Source organism: Hyperolius riggenbachi, chromosome 2, assembly GCF_040937935.1.
Source record: "Hyperolius riggenbachi isolate aHypRig1 chromosome 2, aHypRig1.pri, whole genome shotgun sequence".
Lineage (NCBI taxonomy): Eukaryota > Metazoa > Chordata > Amphibia > Anura > Hyperoliidae > Hyperolius > Hyperolius riggenbachi.
Genome location: NC_090647.1, coordinates 222282592 through 222303144, shown reverse-complemented (window position 1 = coordinate 222303144; position 20553 = coordinate 222282592). Strand labels below are relative to the sequence as shown.

At 41.6% G+C, this 20553-nt stretch overlaps 1 protein-coding gene and 1 non-coding gene across 2 annotated transcripts in view; both read left to right on the top strand.

Moving 5' to 3' along the window:
- Window positions 1-20553, top strand: part of LONRF2 (LON peptidase N-terminal domain and ring finger 2) — a 78155-nt gene that overhangs the window by 38744 nt on the left and 18858 nt on the right. The window contains exons 2-7 of the mRNA XM_068268211.1: window positions 5261-5379; window positions 8785-8907; window positions 10464-10613; window positions 11492-11717; window positions 14471-14573; window positions 19376-19490. Coding sequence (XP_068124312.1) covers window positions 5261-5379; window positions 8785-8907; window positions 10464-10613; window positions 11492-11717; window positions 14471-14573; window positions 19376-19490 — 836 coding nt within the window. The remainder of the gene's footprint in view (window positions 1-5260; window positions 5380-8784; window positions 8908-10463; window positions 10614-11491; window positions 11718-14470; window positions 14574-19375; window positions 19491-20553) is intronic.
- On the top strand, window positions 7102-7231 carry LOC137555130 (small nucleolar RNA SNORA49). Its single transcript, XR_011027829.1, has one exon. It is a non-coding gene; the product is annotated as a small nucleolar RNA SNORA49 (small nucleolar RNA).

The following is a 20553-nucleotide window of genomic DNA, read 5'->3' as shown; positions in this document are numbered from 1 at the left end:
GTAAAACCTTCTCTGTAGGTTCTTAGCTATGCCTATTTTATATCTAAAAGAGGCACTTGACATAAAGTGCCTCTTCCCTTCTTCCACTTCAGAAAATGGTGTGGTGTTCACGTTCTCCCTAGAAACGTGATTTTTATCCCAGTGTTCCATCTGTCACACGTGCCCTGAGAACCGGAGAAGTGGCTGAGCCCTGTTACCTAGAGACAGGCTCTTAAGAGGGTCAGGGCTTTGGCTGAGCTGCTGGACTTTCAACAAATATTGTAATCTAGACTATTGCTTGCACATGCTTACATCTTCCACTGAGTGGGAGAAAATCTTTTCATTGTACTGGACTGCGCAGAGGAGTTTATATGGAAAGCAAGATTGATTACATGTCATGTGTCCATGCATATTCAGTCAGGAGCCTGTTTGTTAATATACTCTGTGACTGTCACTTTGTTTCTGAAGAGGAAAGGAATGTCGTTTGTATACACCCATGTAGCCACAACATGCCACTAACAAATAAAGTGAAGAACCATTAATTACTGTATCTCGCTGCTAAAATGAATAGGGTGGGGTAGACAGTATTATGCAGCAAGGGAACAGTCAGTTCTTGAAGGCTGTAAACAGGAAGAATAGACGAGCATGAGGATTTCAATAACTTTGGCAATGGTCAAATTGTGATGGCTAGATGACTGAGAGTGACAATAGTATTACATAACTCAGACATTTAGATTAGGAAACTGTAGTATTTTTGCATATATGAGCTGTGTAATTCTGTAGGTTTATACTCAGTAATCCAGTAATATTTGCAGACCAAGTATGTTTTTTTTTTTTTTTTTTTTTAATCTTCGTATTTAATATAGCGCTGACATCTTTTCGAGTGCGTTCCACAATATATAGTCTTGTCACTAACTGTCCTTCAGAGGGGCTCTCAGTTTAAACCCTTTCATAGTCATAGCATATTATAGCCTATCATAGTCTAAGGCCTATTTGGGGGAAGCCAATCAACTTATCTATATGTTTTTGAAATCTTGGAGGAAACTGGCTGTTATAGAGAGGGAAGGAGGGACAACCCATGGTGCACAATGGTGTGGCTTCTGTTGGGCAGGGTGAATAGGAAAGCAATGTGCCAAGGGGTCGCTCGGGCCTTGGATATCTCTAAAGATCCATCATGCTAGACCTTAAAGTAAACTGGACCAGACTCGATGAATTGCAGGGGCTTCCAACGGAGGATACAGGAGGCGGAGGAGGACAGCGAGGGAACGATTAGCCTAAAGGGGGCTGGAGGCAGCCCCAGGTATGTATCTTTTTTTTTTTTTTTTTCTGCTACCTCAGGTACATTTTAAGGTGATGTCAAAGAGCTACCATACACACACTATATACTCGCCCGAGGCAGTATTTATCAGCTACTTCAACTGAGTTTAATTCACCTTGTGTACATAGTTTATTGTAAGTTTTTATTTCTGCTGATGATGTTGTATATAAGTGAGTCTTATGGTGGCCATACACGGTACAATAAAAATGTTCGATTTTCCCGTTTATTCGATCTAAATGGTCGAATTGAATGAAAGTTGAAAATGTTTTTTTTTTCGATCAAGAAATTCGAACGATTATCCCGTTTTTTCTGGAAAAATGATCGGACATGCTGGAAAAATCTTTATATTCGATCTAATGGAATAATCAAACTAAATTATCTAATTGAAAAACTGTACCATGTATGGCCACCTTTAAGCTGGCCACTAATGGTACAATCTTTTTTATCCAATCTTACAATTTCGATGTAATAGAAGGTAACTGCGTAACGTATCCATTCAATATATTCACTCAATTTACCCTTATACTACATACAGTATATTTGGTAAGATTGGATGAAAAAGATTGGATCATTAGTGGCCACCCTAAGACTTTTTTTCACTTGCAGTCTGCCCTAGTTAAAGAGTTGACCACCCAGGACAAAATATTGTATAGAAAATCACAGTATTTTAGCACTCCTCCGATCTCTGTATTATTAACTCATAAAAACAGTCTTGTTTTGAATCAGATGAATGATAAGCCCTAAGTGGGATAACCAGACCTTTATGATAGGATAATAAAATTGAAATCACTAACTCTCATAGCAAAACTCCTGTATGATTGTCCTTGAGTGCTCTTTGTCCAATAGGAAAACCTTTTGCAGTGATGTCCCCATTTTTCAATAATGGCTGCTGTAAGCCACAGCTTAGTAGGGGAAGTTTTTACATTGGTGACCCTTATCCTGCCTCCAGATTCATCTCAGTAACTCTCCTTCCACCCTTAAGGTGTGTGTACACTCTCAATTTCTGTAATCCGCAAGGACTGGGGCTTGATTTCTCAGACAACAGTTCGGGAACAAGATGTGCACCGACGTGTTGCTAGCCTCTAGGCTTTCAGCGCATTTATGTTGGGAGGTGGAAGGACGACTGTGTGGTTCACAGGGCTGTGGAGTCGGAGTCGAGGAGTCGGAGTCGGGGCAATTTGTGGGTACCTGGAGTCTGAGTCGGGAGAAAATGCACCAACTCTGACTCCTAATGAATTTAAACTGTAATTAAAATAGAAAATATGATAAAGATGTTCTATTTCTCAGATAATAGTCATCATAAATAATTTATATATACAGTAATAGCTCTGTTTAGTCCACACTTTTGCTGCTTCAATAGAGCAGTCCCCGTATTTTTAAAGTCTCTCTCTCTCTCTCTCTCTCTCTCTCTCTCTCTCTCTCTCTCTCTCTCTTCTCTCTTCTCTCTTCTCTCTTCTCTCTCTCTCTCTCTCTCTCTCTCTCTCTCTCTCTCTCTCTCTCTCTCTCTCTCTCTTCTCTCTTCTCTCTCTCTCTCTTCTCTCTCTCTCTCTCTCTCTCTCTCTCTCTCTCTCTCTCTCTCTCTCTCTCTAATAGAGATGCCCCCTTCAGGCCAATCAGTCCCTTGCTGCCCTCCTCCGCCACCTGGATCTTCTGCTATGAGTCCCAGTAATTCAGCCAGTCAGCGCAGTCCGGCCATGTGCCGCTCCCACAGCTATGAACATTCTGCACCTGCGCAATAGTGCTGTGCAGGTGCATGCACACTACGCCCGACTGGCTCAATTACCTGGACCCATAGCAGAAGATCCAGGTGGCGGAGGAGGACAGCAAGGAACTGACTAGCCTGAAGGGGGCTGGAGGAAGCCCCATGTATGTATAAAACTTTAATTTCACCTGTCTCAGGTTTACTTTGTTACACAGTAGTACTATACTCTCCCCAGAGCTGCAGGGAATCCACTGAGAATGTTGTGCACATTGAACAGAGGTTTTGTCTATCACCCATAAACCTGGTTCAGATTGAGCATGAAGAATGTGTAATAGAGGAAGAATCTCCTCATTAACCTGCAGAGTACCTGCACATCACCCTTACATGTACCCACAGTTACATTGCTTAGGGCCTGATGGATGTTCTTTGTTCTGTCTTCTACAAGTACCCTTACCAAGGACTAGTTTTAGTCTATGACTAAAAGTATTAGAGGCAGAAGATCAGCCAGCTAGCCAGGTAACTGGTATTGTTTAAAAGGGAATAAATATGGCGGCCTCCATATCCCTCTCATTTCAGTTGTATTTTAAAACTCCTAAGCATTGGCAGTTAACAGATGCATTTCATGTTACATACTTTCAATCAACAAAATTGTAATATGCAAATTAGAGGAGTCAGAGTGGAGGAATTGGAGTTGGTGGAATCCTAACCAGAGGAGTCGGAGTCGGTGGATTTTTGTACAGACTCCACAGCCCTGGTGTTGCATGACAGAGCAACGTAGGGCAGGCCCTGTAAGAAAGAGAACTATGTCCTTGGCCTACGTCTGACTGAGGAGGACCGGGGCCACTGCCCCATCCATAACCGCCTATCATGTGTACAAGGCTTTATCAGGGAGCCCATTGAACATATTTGATGTAACTGCTTTCACATCTGCTCTTTATTGCAGTTCCACTCTTCTGTATACTGCTGCACAGGGGACAGTTTACTTTTCGTCAGCACTGCAGGTTTAGAGGGGTGGCATCAATTATAACAAAACCATGGAATATAATCCATACATGTCTCCCCTGAACATTACTTCATTACCTATGAAAGCTAGCATGCACTTTGTACAATTTATTTCATATATCCTTGGGCCCCACAGCAGCTGTTATGGTTGGTATGACGGTTACATTACTGGCATTGAAGCACAGCTGTGATTCAAATCAAGCAAGTATGACTGCCTCCACTGTAATCATGCCACATTGTTTACAGATGTTCAAGCAGATTTTTTTCACCGGACCTGCACTTCATAAGAGTTTTGCCTGTACTTAGACTGTCAAGTGACTAAGAGCTCTAGTTTTAATTAGAATTCTTTCCATGGCAGTGCCTGTGTAGACTGTTTTTTATGGTCTGGTGTTGAAACCATTTTCTGTCTTGGCAGTGTGAGTTCTGTGTGATACACTGCATTTCTTCTGTTTAATAACATATGACCTATCTATTCCTACCGTGTTCCATTTGAAAATGTTCCCTACTTTGCAACCAATTTTCTTTTAAATACCTTGGCCTCCTCTGAAATGGAAGCAAGGGTAATTGTTAGCAAGCAGCTATGTGGCTTTACACTTCTTTGGTGTACCTACTTCATTGTTCTAAATATAGGGCAGTCGGCCCTGTAGAGAGCGTATTGATTATAGAGAATAGCTGCATTCTGCTCCTTCTTTCTGTCACATAATAGAGAATTGTGAGTCTATTTTTAGCTGGACTGGTAAGTGTGTGAACTGGCAAATATGGTGACTGTGCTTTATAAGCACAATCTTACATTTAGACTGTTCTATGGATTTATGTTTGTAGAGAGTCGTTTTATAAATAGGTTAGCCAGGTGTCCTCATTTTAATGGTAACCGACACCAATAAGAAAGACAAAACAGTTGTCCATTATTCTCTACATTGATTTGTTTATTTGAAATAATATGTATACCTTGCAACCTACATTTTTGTATTGCCAGGGACATTTGGAAGCAGACCTTCTTTACTTGCTGAGACTACAGCAGTCTATTCATTCAAGTGCTATGCCATGTTACTAAATATGTAGTCATTTTATTTAAGAAGACAGAATGTCATGATGAAACATTTTTTCCTGTAAAAAAAAGTAACATTAAAGTGAAGAGAAGATTAATCATCTGGAGTTGTATGGTTGAGTGGTGCTGACTGTATGTGTGCCCTCCCCAAAAATGTAGAAACCCATCTTTGAGAACAAAGGTTTACTTGCTATTATGTCTTTATTTGCAGCTCCTACTAATTCCTTGCTGACAATACAACGAGCTGAGCTCTACTTGTCCATGAAGAACTTCAGGCAAGCCCTTAATGATGCAGACAGTGTTTGCAGGCGCCATCCATTCTGGCCTAAGGTAATTATGATGCATAATAAACCTTTACATTTAGGTGTTTCTTTGTCTTTTGCTATGTCATCTATTGAGTAGGTAGTCCAGGGTGAGCTGAAACAGCTGAGTGTTTGAAACCTCACTCCTAGGCAAGTAAGCAAGGTATTTGTAGGTACAATTGTTTTTTTAATGCTACATCACATTATTAAAGCACAGCAGATTTTGATGATTATTTTTGGGGGGAATAAAACACACATATTGAGGTAAACCTAAATGAAAAAGCCACTGAAAGGTGAGATAAATAAGGTTGCATGCTTTTGTAGTGAGAGCTTTATTTGATTAATTCAGCATAGTCTGTATTTATTTTAAAATACTGTATATACGCTAGTATAACCTTAGTTTTGGGGCCCAAAAAAGTGGCCCAAAAGTGGGGGGTCTCGGCTTATACTCGAGTCAGGGTGCTGAGTCGGAGATTAACGGTGATGTCCGTGTCCCCCTCCCCATCATATGCAGTGTAGATGGCGGATATTACTGTGACTATGACAGTGATTTTCCCTCCCCCACCATGTGTGCCCCCAGCAAGAGCAGTGTATGATATGTGAATGATTATCTCCCCCCCCCCCCCCCCCCATGCCCTTTTAAACTTGCAGTGTTTTAAAATCTTCTTCTTCTAGCCCCATGAACTCCATGGGCTCCCTCACTCTCCTCCTGGGTGGATCCGTTCGTCTGCATTTTTCCCTGTTAGTAAGGCTTCAGTCTTGTCAGTCAGGCTGCACTGCACATTTGCGGACTGGCCACGTGTACCCCCATTGCAGTCCCATTGCTGGGAGCATTCTGCGCTTGCACAGTACTACCTGTGCAGGTGCAGAACGCTCCCAGCGTGGGTAGAGCGTTGGGTGTGTGCATGCCGCACATCCACAGTGCAGCCCGACTGAAGCCTTAGCAACATGGAAGATTGCACGGTGAGGAAGCCCATGGAGTTCATGGGGCTAGAGGAGGCCCCTGGTAAGTATAAATTCTTCTATATACTTTAAACATGTTTTGCTGTGCATTAAAGCCCTTCAGATGTTTACCAGCGATTCTGCATTTGAAGACTTCACCTTATATTTCAGTACTACGACTGAAAGCTTTGTAAATGTCATTGTATGGCTGTAAAATCGACATATTGCATTAGTATTGTATTGCAGCATTTAATGACTCTTTAAAATGTGTAAAACTATCAGATAATTATATGAGTAATAGCGCTCTAATTCTGATAATCTTCCATGTAGCCAATCTAAATTCTTAGTACTGGGCTACCGCTCAAAATTATACAGAATTAAAAACCTTATACTAAATAGAAAACATATAGTAAGGCTCTAGCACAGTGAGTGTAATCTGACCAGTTCCATTCAATTACCCTGTTTATTTATAAATTCTTGTATTTAAAGGGAGCCCGAGGTGAGAGGGATATGGAGGCTGCCATGTTTGTTTCCTTTTAAATAATGCACATTGCTTGGCTATCCTGGCGATCCTCTGCATGTAATACTTTAAGCCATAGACCCTGAACAGGCATGCAGATGAGATGTCTATGAGAAATCTGACAAGATTAGCTGCATGCTTGTTTCAGGCGTGTGACTTAGACCTTACTGACCCTACTGATCAGCAGGACTGCCAGGCAACTGGTATTGTTTAAACACAAATAAATATGGCAGCTTCCATAGGTTTCACACCTCAGGTTCCTTTTAAAGTCCATTTCACAAGACCATTATTCCTCATCCTTACTCCAGGGTTATTGTTGTCTATACATTCCCTGGCATTACTTGAGGATAAAGTAAATGTTCTCTCGCTAACTCTGGAATCCCATTTCCAAAAGGATCAGTGAAGCTGAATGAACAGTCCACACGTTTTTTTTTTTTACACCTGAAGAAGGACTACCGCCCATAACATGTAGTGTACTTGTTCCACAATAAACAGCAAGTGATTTGCAGCCAGTGGTGTGCCGTCTTGTTATTTGAAGATTAAAAGCTGAAAAAACACCCTTATTTGTTCACTGCCTATGTTGCATTTCTTTATCCAATGTAATTGTAAACATGTATTCTAAATACAAATGTATTTTACAAGACCATTCTGCACTGGCTATTGAATAGCCACGCTCGGGAAACGCACGTCGTTATTGTTCATTTGCATTCACCTTTTTAAATCGTACAGCTTTCTGCTTTTTCCCTGCGCGCTGATACATTTTTCCCACCCACCGCATATGAAAAAACCCGGAACAAACACAAAGAAACATTCACGGATCACAAAAGAGAAAGCACTGCGGCGGTGACCAGGGAATTGCAGGGAAAAACTACCCTGCAAGTGTGTTGCCTGCCTAAGTGAGCCAACAAACCTGCTTTGACTTTTAAGGGCTTATTAGGCTGTTACAGGTTTACAACCCTCCCCTTGACTATAGCAGACTATAGCGAGGATTGTTATGGTAGAATGACAGCTATGTGATTTAAGTTCCATGCATGCACATCTAGCTTTTCTATTGAACCTAGATCAACCTGAATTTATTACAAAAAATATGACTGTGGGTGTATGCAGGTCACTCCAGTTGTGCCACTATTGTATCACTAAACATTTCAGCAATCCTCAGTATGGTCTCTTATGACCAAGGCGAGGGCTGCAGACGTTTGCCTTCTAATAACAGACTAATTAATCTGTGTCAGGTTTGCTGGATTACTTGGATTATCCACTATTCTCAAGCCTTGAACAATCTGAACTGATAACAATGTGCAGACGGCCAGCCTTACCATTGTGGTGCAAGCCACAGAGCTCAGAGAGTACAGCATATGAAGCAGATTATTTTACGTCCCAAAGAAATGTGAGCTGCCACAGGCATCCATTTTAAATTAGGAAATTACTGGCTACAACCGGTAATTTGGGCAGTGACAGCAAGTGATAAAATAGCTGTGGTGGAGTTCTGCTACTATGTAGCATGACTGCATAACATGTTTTGTCAGACGGATTTCCTATAAGCATTATACAATAAAGGAAGAATGAATAGTGTTGGATATGAGACTGTGGAAAGGGGTCAGTGGTGGTGACGTAGAATTGTATGTAGTGCATTCCATAAGTGCAATTCAGTTCTCACTGCAATGTACATGACTCACAAAGCTAGTTACGGTAAGCTGTAATTCTTGCATGGCTGATAGTGTATGTAAACAATTGGTCATTTCTGTGACTTGGCCTGAGCTGATGCCTGAGGACCATCAGCCACTCAATGTTCATCCATTGTCCCAGCAGAAAGCAAGATATCACTAATACGTTTTCTTGTCTCTGGAGATGTCCTTTGCCATCAATGTAATCCTGCGTTCCAGTTTAATAGAGAGGATTATTTTTAGAAAGCGTGGTACGAGATGTTTAGTTAATCACATCTAAAGCATTGTCACGTTGCTGTGTCTGCAGGGACATTATGTGAAAGCACAAGCTCTGTCTGTACTAGGAAGGACGGAGGAATCTCTGAAGGAGTTTTTATACTGTGTTGCCTTAAGTCCTGAATGGAGCTCGGTGAAGACTGAAGCACAAAAGGTATTCTTCTTTTCATTTGCATTGCATTATTAGATCTGCATACATTATTATATGTAGATAAATATGTAGATAAATGTGCAGTCCAATATGGGCAGCACGGTGGCGTAGTGGTTAGCTTTCTTGCCTTGCAGCGCTGGGTCCCTGGTTCGAATCCCAGCCAGGGCACTATCTGCAAAGAGTTTGTATGTTCTCCCTGTGTCTGCATAGGTTTCCTCCGGGCACTCCGGTTTCCTCCCACATTCCAAAAACATACGGATAAGTTAATTGGCTCCCCCTAAAATTGGCCCTAGACTATAGTACTTACACTACATAATATAGACATATGGCAATGGTAGGGATTAGATTGTGAGCTCCTTTGAGGGACAGTTAGTGACAAGATATATATATATATATATATATATATATATATATATATATATATATATATATATATATATATATATATATATATATATATTTTATTTTATTTTTTTGATAATACTGTTCATCAACTGTATACTATAATTGTAAACTCTCATTTTACTATTAGAACATGAAAGTTTTTCTAGCATCCAAAGTACTGTATTGCTACAGATGCTACATCCTTGCCTCCTTTCAGAAAACTGACTACATATTCTTCTGTATCTACCAAGTGAACAGGTAGTATTAGTGGAAATCAGGGCCGGATTTACCATAAGGCACTGTAGGCACATGCCCACAGGCGCCTGATGACGGAAAAGCGGCTCATTCACTTTCCCAGGCGCCTCCCTCCTGACTTACCTATGCAGTGTCCTGAGCAGAGTGTAAATGAGAGGTTACTCACCCGGGTTTTAACATTCCACTGACCAGATCTCCCTTCAGTCAGGGGCACCTCTAGCCAGGGCTGTGGAGTCGGAGCAATTTTAGGTACCTGAAGTTGGAGTCAGAGTCGGTGGTTTCATAAACTGAGGAGTCGGATTTGGGAGATGATTTTTTGATTATTTTTTTTTGTACCAAATACACAACCCTGGTAAGAATTAGACTAAGGAGTTGAAGTCCTGCCTCTAGCTACTTAACACTGAGGATAGCTCTGGCTTCCTAATACTGTAGGGCACCTGTGCTACTTATGACAGGTAAGAGAACTAAGGGAAAAGTGACAGCTAGGCCGGCCAGCCAGCACACTTACGGTGTGGTTCAGCAGGTGTTTGTAGGTTCACGGAGGGCAAAGTCTAGGGTGGCAGGACATCTGTGCCTATAGGCTCCTGTGGTGTAAATCTGGGCCTGGTGGAAATACATGAGGGTACATAATGAGATTGAGGTCTTTTTTCACTTACTAAGACACTTCTTAAATTTATTTTTTTTTGTCACTTGGTCTGTGGCATTGTACAATGCACATACGCCATACAGTGGCTAATAATGTCATGCACTTGTGTGTTATGCATTTATGTGCATCATACACAGAAGCATACAAGTGCACTTTTAGTACTATTAGTACTATTGCTTTGTAGTAATATCATATATAATGCATGACAAAGAACTGCCGTCATCAAAGAATTATTGAACCCGCCATTGATCAGACGACTGCTTTCTTTCTCCAGCTAATGTGCGAGATGCTGTTTCCAGCCTTTGAGAACGTGCAGGCCAGTTTCTCAGCCCGTGCAGCAACACCTTACACCAGATTGAAGCCGGCCTTCTTAAACAGCTCCACTAGTTCTCCTTTAGAAGATGCTCTGCCTGGATGTTCAAAGGTAAGAACTTGTGTTGTGTGGATGAATTTTAAGTCCAACTCCAGGGAAGAAGGTTTTACTTCCAATAGCCTGGAAAGTGGTTAAGACCTGTGTACAGGTTTTTTTTAATTGATGGGGGTTTATTTGTTGTGATCCCTGAAGTCAGGACAGGAAGCAAGAGAAGATTTACCAGATTAACACACATACAGCATTAATAATTCCCAACATTTTTAAGGCCTCTTTTCCATGGAGAACTGAACTGCTTGTTTGTCAACACAATCAAAAAAGATCATGGTCAGAAATTGGAACCAGCTGACAAAGGATCCTACTCTGAGGGAGATTGTACCGGATTCCCCCACAGTCCCTTTCAGGAGGGCTCCTACTATAGGAGATTGTGTGACTTGCAGTCAGTTCAATGTAGCAAGCCCCTGAATTGGGTGAAAGCCATCTGACCACAGGGGAATCACAGATTTGGCTATTGCGCATAATGCAGATACAAGTCATCGGGCTGATTGTTTAGCATGGGTCCCCTGCAGCAGTTGGTACGCACCTTCATCACCTGTCGCACCCTTTTCGTGGTTTATGCTGTGTGGTGCCCCTGCAGCCAATACGATATTGGTAAAATGATCCTACCATTAAGGATAAGAATAAAAGAACATCTATGTTCCTTATCAAATGGGAAGGGCTACCCTATTCTGATATAGCATATGCATCAACACTATAGGGGAGAGCCTTCTGGGATTACTTTTTGCAGATTGCTGCATATTCCCAAATCAACCAGGATAAGTGATAGGCAGTAGAGACTTTTGCATCTACCCTGCTTCTTGAATCCCTAGTTTGATCCCCAGTTAGCAGAACTCACCCGCCATGTGTTTGACAGTCCTGTGTTTTGTCTGTAGGACTCCGTATTCAAACTAACCAAAGCATCGTTTCCAAAGCCTGATGGGTTTCATATAAAAAATCCCACTGACTGCCCTGACATATGTGAACTGTCTGATGAAAAAGCTGCAAAGACTCTGGGAAGTGTCCTCTCTTGCCTTCCGGGAGTTGGTCTGAAACGGAAATTTTCCAGCACCTCAGAGGACTCACAGAACAATGAGATGCCTGCTAAAGTCATGAAAAACGGTAAGGCTTAGTTTATATCCAACACAACATCTTTTTATTGTCAGTGAATGGGATCAGCCCTGAAACGGACAGGAACAGAGAGCAATGCATTCCCATTCACTGACAATGAAAAGGTCAGCACTGCATTTTGCCAAAAAAGCATGCAGCAGTGCATTATTGCAATGCACTTCCACGCAGCGCATAAGTGAGAACATCGGACAGTGCAGTCTATGCACTTCTAATGTCCTTGCTTATTGCATACTATACATGTTGCTGAAATGCATACAGCAGGGCTCTCAAACTCAATTTACCTGGGGGGCCGCAGGAGGCAAAGTCAGGATGAGGCTGGGCCGCATAAGGAAGAGGGAGAGGCGGCGATCCGTGCGGCGATTGACGTCAGGAGGGGTAGAGCTACAGCTGGAAGCTCTGCCCCTTCCAGGAAATGCCGGCGGATTGCACCCCGGGCGATTTGGGGGCTCTGCAGCCCTCGTTTAGCGGCGGGGATGCGGCGGATTACTTGGGAGCACTGAAGCGAACTATAAGGAAGCTTTTGCCAGCGAGGGCCACAAAATATTGTATCGAGGGCCGCGAGTTTGAGATCCCTGGCATACAGCAACGTATAAAATAGTGTGAATGAGGCCTTAGACTCTTGCTTCTGCCATTCACTTTGTATTAGCTCATAAATCAATACTCAAGGCTACTAAAAGGCTAAAGACTTCTAAACATATGAGCTCAGGAGACTGCTGTGGCAATGCTAGACTGAACAGTGTTATGAACTCTTCTCCCCCCACCATTCACCTTCTGTTTTCATTGCTGATGATTATTCTACTGCTCCAAGATTTAGCCTATAACCTATAGCATAAACATGTATGTATGAAAAGGGAATTTGCAACTGGTAAGAAAGATGACCAGCCAAATAGCAAGACAGTGTATAGTGTCTGGACGTACCTATGCTAGGCACCCTCCTTGAAGTAAACCTGAGGTGACAACATGTTTATAAATGATGCTTACCTGTATAATGTAGAGGGTGTCCAGAGAATGTATGGCACCTTATTTTGCCCAGCCTCTTCTTAGTGCTGTTGCCATAGCCCACATTCTGCCCACACCTTGGTGGGATTCAATTGGTCCTGCATCTCATTAACCATCTCTATCTGTTACTGAAGTTTAAGATTGTAATGACTGATATGTCTTTATTATCATTGTTCACTATTAATCTCTCTGGGCTCCTATTGTTTAAAGTAAACCTTAAGTGACAAAATTGTTACAAGTGATGCATACCTGTGTAACATAAAAGGTGTCTTTGAATTATTTAAAATAACAGAAAAAGACGACAAGACCTTTTTGAGAAAAAAAAAATGTTGAGTTGTTCCTAAAGAATGAAGCATTTTCAGGCTGTTCATATCAGCTGGTCATTCGTAAGTCTGGGACTACCTGAATATGCAGTACCTTCGTTAATGTTGTGTAACAGGTAACACAGGAGTTGCATATGTAACGCAAGATACATAACTAGTTGCGTTATTTACGTAATTCCCTTTACACAAAACGTGTGCAGGTAGTACACAATAGGTTTATCTGGGTTTAGTGAAGATATCCCCGTGACACTGGGTAGAATTCTGGTAGATGGAGGAAGTTGAATTAGCAAGCGAAAGTGCCTTAGTCTAAGTTGAAATGTAGTAAATAATAGCCTTTTTTGAGTGCAGCTGTTTGCAGCGTCCTCCTTGACTGCAAAATTTGGCCTTGGCACCTCTCAGGATTGGTCAAGAAAAAATGGACAGTACTGAGGTTAAAAAAAAAAAAAAAGAAAAAAAAATAGCTGTTAGAATGCAACCACAATTGAGCTAGACTGGCAAAGAAGAAAGAATAGCAGTTTAAAGCATGTAGGTGGATTGTGATCTTTCCATAGGTGGCAGCCAGACTAAAGTAGCCCTGCTTAGATGCAAATTGTAGTCAGCAGGAGCAGTATAATTCTACCAGAAGAACACTATATTATGGAGGTAGTAAATATCTTAAAATCCCAGTGGAGAAAATGAATAGATTGCATTGATGGTGCTAAAGCCACATTCTCCTTACTTCTCTTGTACCTGAACTTTCTCCACTGGTTTCGATGGGGTAATGCAACATGAGCTTGTGGTTCTTCGAAGTTTCTGGCTGCCACATCTGGGGCTTGTTTCACTAAAGCGTGATAACTGCTATCACAGCAGTTATCACGCGATCTGCCACGCGCGAAAGTTTGCGCACGTAAAGCATTACATCGCATGATAAACAACCGTTTGCTTCATGCGACGTAATGCTTTACGCGCGCGGCAGATCGCGTGATAACTGCTGTGATAGCAGTTATCAAGCTTTTGTGAATAAAACCCCTAGTGTGAAAAGTAACTGCTCTATATTGTAATTGTGGCTGGTGTGTCCTGCAGCACCATGTAGTAGGCACCATAGCTGTAAATCGAATTGCACAACCAATACCTAAAGCTGCGTACACCCGCCTAATCTCTTCAAACGACGGGTCGTCAGACCCGTCCACAGGGTGGCCGTACTGACGACAGTTGCCCCGTGTGTACAGTCTGTCGGCAGGCTGATAAGGCTGGTTTTGACCGATCAGCCGTTTTTGACCCGTCGTTTGAAGAAATCAGGTGTGTGTGCGCGCCTTTAGAATAAATGTAGCTACAAGTCCTTGCCCCAAAGTTGCATTTCTAAGCTGACAGAACACAAACTGACCTATTTATTTTGAACGTTCGTATGTTTGCAATAGGATAACCTAACATTTTATTCCCCAGATGATGAGTCCCAGTATGCAGAATCTGTCTCCCAGTCACAAGTGAGGGTGATCCCCATGGATCTGGTGGATGCTTCTGATTTTGAATGCTCGCTCTGTATGAGGTATGCTTTCAGAATATCCTAGTCTTGCCTTCATTCTCATACTGGTTGTACACTACATTACTCTGAAATAGCACATTACCCAGGTGACACCTCTTTATAATTGACAAACATCTATTCAAGGTGTGTTGAGTGCATTGCAAAGATTTAAGCACTCATGTATTTCATACTCTTACTGTATATTTTTCTCTCTGTTTTGCATACTTTAAAATACTTGGGTGCTAAGATTTGACTTTTGTTGGCTTTACAATAAAAAAAGCCTGAAAAGGTCACTGACAACTAAAGCAGATATACTGCAGTACTGATTTTGAACCCATGAAGAGATGAAAGTGCAGGATTTGTTTACATGGACAGAAAGGACATAAAGATAACACTCCACTGAACATTAGCTACAGTACTGGTGCCAAGGAGTTACTGTTAATGTTAAAAGTTATTACATTTTTGTTGACAATCAAGTCAATATAGATGGCAGAGTCTCTAGAACAAGGCCTAATACCTGGTACACACCATGCAATTTCCCATCAAATAGACGTTTCGAATCGATTATTTCCGATGTATCCATCCAATCTGATTTCCCGTGTTTTGTTTTTGAATGATTTTGTATAGAAGGGATCAGAAAATCAATCAAAAATCAGATCGGACCTGTCGGATATAATCAATTCAACCTGTCTATCTGTTGGTGAATGCATGGTGTATACCAGGCATTAGAACTTCAGCAGTACAGGACCCAAAAGATACAGCAGCTGGGACCCAAACCATGCAAGTGACAGAAGACTGGAGAGCCAGTGGTGTTACGAGGAGTGGTAGCTTTTGCACTTCGTCTCCAGCAAACTGCTGATAGTATTAAAGCGGAACTGTAAATTCGTTAAAAGCAAACAGTTTCACTTACCTGGGGCTTCCCGATGCCCCCAGCAGCCGTCCTGTGCCCTCGCCAGTCCTGCCCGAGCTTCCGTTCTCCCGCGTGAGCTGCTTTCATTACCGCCGACTTACAAGTCAACGGCAACTGCGCCTGCGCGCCCCGGGCAATGCAACGCTTTCTTCGCGTTCCCACCCACTAGAGCAGCTATAGCGGGCGGGAACGCGAAGAAATCGTCACATTGCCCGGGAGGCGCAGTTGCAAGTCGGCAGTAATGAAAGTAGCTCCCACGGGAGAATGGAAGCTCGGGAAGGACCGGCGAGGGCACAGGACGGCTGCTGGGGGCTTCGGGAAGCCCCAGGTAAGTGAAACTGTGAAACTGTTTGCTTTTAACGAATTTACAGTTCCGCTTTAAGCAGTTAAGACTGTGGGAGATAATTATATATACAGTTAGTGACATGAGTCTGTAAAGCGTTGAGGAAGATGTCAGCGCTATATTAATTCATAATAATCAGCATCACAAGGAGGTGAGTGAGGTAAGGGGAAACTTTGCGCATTGCAAATTATGATATATTCTACACAATATGCTTTGAAAAACATGCAAGCCTGTAGTACAAAACATTAAGGCAGATATTTTATAATTCGAGAAAGAAATTCCTATTGGTGTTCGTCTAGTCAAAATAATCATTCTGATCAGGAAAGCGGATTAATACCTTAATCATGGGTTTAAAAGAAACTTAAAGTCACTTGTAGCAACAGTTTTTGCAACAGGTAGCAACGGGTTTTGTTGATAGTCAGAAGATGTTTGCTTTGTGGTGATCTTTTTGATAAGCTCAGTTCTGGTCCTTTCTCTAAATTGTATGACCAAGCAATAAACCGTTAAAGTTGTGAAGTGCCGAATTGTAAAAAATGGCCTGGTCACTAGAGGGGTATAAACCTTTGGTCCTCAAGTGGTTAAAGCCTACTGAATTACTCACTACTTGAAAGGAAAAGGGCCAATAAACCTATGGCTTAGCTTTAGAAGGATAATCTATGTTTCAAGCCACACCAAGTCTGACAGTTCAAACCCAGATTCTTCCTTCTATCCTTTTCCTCAGAGCATTTAGCTCTTTATTGTCACCAAGATAATAAATACTGTTCCTATTAGGAACAGTTTAATCCTTAAAGTGGACCTCCATTGTAAATTTCAAAGTGAAAAAGAGCCAGGCTTTGTCTTACTATAATTGTTCCTCTCTTCCCGTCTTTTTTTTTTTTTTTTTGCCTAGGGCTGGAACACCTGACTTATTAATTAAGCAGCAGGGATGCACTGTGGCAGTTCTGGAATGCAACTTGCTGTGGCCAGCACTGCACTACATCTCTCTTCACCTCTCTTTGAGATAGGCGTGCTCAGTGGCACAAGTAGAAGCAAAGTACACTTTAGGCCACACTATGATGCTACTTCCATGGCAGCTTTTCAGAAAGACTTGGCTAACCAACAGAACCTGGATTTTATGGCATAAGTAATCCGTTTTTAGACATTTTTTCCTGCTACTCTCTTATAACTTCTACTATACTAATAGTGAGGCTTTTATTTTTACACTGGAGGTATGCTTTAAGCTTCTCTTGCAGCCCTGAATGAAGTTGGTGCCATAGAGAAGCTATTGCTTCAACTCTGGAAAGCAGAAATATACTCTTTCACTGACCTCTTTCCATACTGTTCATTATGCTGTAGAGGTGAGGCTGAAGTCAGTTTAGAGTTCACTAAGCTACAGTGAAGGAGGTGGTATTGCATCTGATTTATTTGCTTGAGAAACTAGAGAGCTAAGGCCTGAGAATCTCACTGGAGGAGATCATTGTTCCCACCATGACTCTTTCCTCAGGAAAACTTAAGGGACGAGAAGGGAAATATCATTTGCAAGAGCTTTCAAACTGCCTGAACAGGTAATGTATTGCCGCTATCGTCGGTTGTCGGACATTCAAACGCCGCTATCAACGCACTCCCGACCCGCCGACGATCGAGCAAAATCTTCCGCACGGACAGATTGACGGGAACAATCGATTTTGGACAGAAATCGATCGTTCTGTCAGCGTTTGTGCAACAATTTCACAGAAGATTCAATCACAGTGATCGAATCTGCTGTATATCGGCAGGAAATCGTGTAAGTGTATTGGCCCCTTTACAGTAACCAGAATTGGGAATCAAACCGAGGTCAGGACAGAATCAAATATTATTATTATGTATTGTATTTATAAAGCACCAACATATTACGCAGAGCTGGACAATAAATATGTACAATGATACAAGGATGACAGACGTAAAAAGTTCATACAACAGAGGACAAAGTTATACAAGGAAAACAGGGTCCAAGATACATGATCATGTGATTTTGGGCTGGTTAGGTAGGCCCAGTAATACAAGTACAGGCTGTCATAGGAAAGTAGCACAAGATCATGTAGACTGCACTACGGAAGAGAGGACCCTGCCAAAGGTTTACAACAGCCTTTCTCAACCTTTGTACACTGGAGGAACCCTGCAAATAACTTTTGGATCTCAAGGAACCCCTGCAAACAATTTTTTTTATCTCAAGGAACCCCTGAATTTATTTTGCAGGAGCCAAGGTCTTTAAAAGTATGTGTGGCTGTTTATGTCACTACCCCCCATTACACTGCCCCTCATTATACTGTCTCCTTACCCTAGTGCTTTTTATTAATGTGTTCATTATTATTCACACCCCAAATGTAATGCTTCTTTTTACAGTACCCCCTATTATAATGTGCTCTATTATACTTCCCCCACGATGAGGGGAAATGTCAAGGAACCCCTGCAGAGTACTCAAGGAACCCTGGAATTCCATGGTAACCCAGGGTTAAGAAAGCCTGGCTTACAATCTAAGGGGGGGGGGGGGGGGGTAGGAGCTGATGGCCAAAACCTAGGTTAGGTGAGGATGAGCAAAACTACAGATTATCACACTATCAACGGCTGATCAGAACTACCCACACTAACCTACTGCCATAACAGATCTTTTAAAGCACTGTGGGCATAACCCCAACACAGGAAGTCATGGGCTTGCAGGCCTGCATAAAGACATATATGTCTACAGTTCCATGTTGCATGCAGCTGAACATAATGCCACAGCTCTCATGCATGCACTCATAGATGTACACTTGTATGGGGAGTCCAAGCAGAAGGTAACCTAGTGATTTGACAATGCACTATATTGTTATCACAGTGTCTCAAGCTATAATACATTTTCAGTTTAGTTCTGTAAAGAACCCCGCCCCCCCCCCCCCCCCCCTCAGAAGTTTCAATGAGATGGAATGGTCATGGTGGATTCTTTGTTTTGGGATCAGAAATAAACTCAGATGGCAGTCTGCTGTAAGCCTCACATTAATGTACAGAATAGAATACGATTGCCCAATATTTTCTACAGTGAAAATTGCAAACACCTAAAGTTCAGTTCAGTTCATACTTTTATGTAACACCGACACACTAACTGAGGTGTGGTTGTGTTATTCTGCAGTGGTTTTGAAACTGTGCCACCCTCTGATTTCAAGGAAATTAGTCATATATGTAAGCATTACAACAGCAAAAGTGTGTCATGAGGCAGCTGTGTTTTATATAAGCAGGATTCAATTGGTGAGAATTTCTGCTGTCTTAATGAATATTCTAGTTAATGGGCTTTACTGCAGGTTCATTAACCATTGTGGGTTACATTTATCATGAAATGTACCTGAACGAAAGTGGTTATCTGGGACCTAACAATGTTCTCTTTCATATTAAACCCTATCATGGAAGCTTATTGGATGACATCATGGAACCACCGGTCTTGTTTGAATAAGAATTCACTCTTTCGCTCTTTGATAATATTGACCAGTTGCATGAATATTTTGCAGTTTGCCAGATTTGTCCAATATACCAGTGGAACCGTCTTTATAATTGTACCATCTGCTTCTTTCACATCTTTTGCAGGTTATTTTATGAGCCTGTCGCCACCCCATGTGGGCACACATTCTGCCTCAAATGCCTTGAGCGCTGCCTGGACCACAACCCCCACTGTCCCCTCTGCAAGGAAGACTTGTCTCAGGTGAGAGCATTTGTGAATGTTTAGGAAGGACTAATATGAAGTCTTTGACTCATAATGTAGCAAACTAAAATGAACCTAAAAGCTTTCTACTAAACCACTGCAAAGTTTGGTATTATCTTCTTAAAATAGAATGTGATTAATACTACTATGATCTTGACAATTGTTGACATTGTCTAATTGATTTTAAATGTGTTGTTAATGGACTTTACAAACTACTGTTTTGAATTAAATGCTATGTTTTATATGCATAAAAAAGACACTTGATATTGTTTTTTGGTAATACACTGATTAATGCATCATTCGTACACTACATAAACTCCTAGTGGTTGTGGATCTTCATAACTCAATTGGGTACCATGGGCTTAATCCACTAAGACAAATAGCATGCCTTATCAAAGTTAGCCTGCCTTATCAGAGTGGCATAGCGAACTTATGCCTGCTGATTGGCAATGACGAGAGCTCCACTCATCCTGCCCTGAGCCCCAGCGGGTTTGTAGCACTCGCTATGCTACTCTGATAAGGCATGTTAACTTTGATAAGGCGTGCTAACTTTGATAAGGCATGCTATTTGTCTTTGTGAATCAAGCCCCATGTGTTTCTACTTTAGCCAAACCATACAAATACAGAATTCTTAAAATCCATACCTTGCAGGGACAAGAGGGACAAATAGCTTGAAAAAGCGTCATATAATTTTGATTAATGAATACTTGTAATAAAGGGCTATAGACGTATTGTAAACCAGTGGTTTTGGATGCACTCCTGTCCCCACACCAGAAGATGCGGGCAGCAAGTTGTTATTATAGAGAAGATATTACTAGTGCATATGTAGTATATCTTTTACCTCTACATGGTGTATAAATTACTTGCTGTCCCCATGCGTTGTTCCTGTATATAAACAGAGAGAAGCTCCTTATCTTACAAATGGAACTTCTTTGTTGATAATATATTACATAGTAATATGCTTGCCTAGCTTACAGAGGAATAATTTGAACGGCTCTTGCCTCTGTCATGAAGTTATGCATCATAATTGTCGCATTTTGAATAAACAGAAGTGATCACCTTT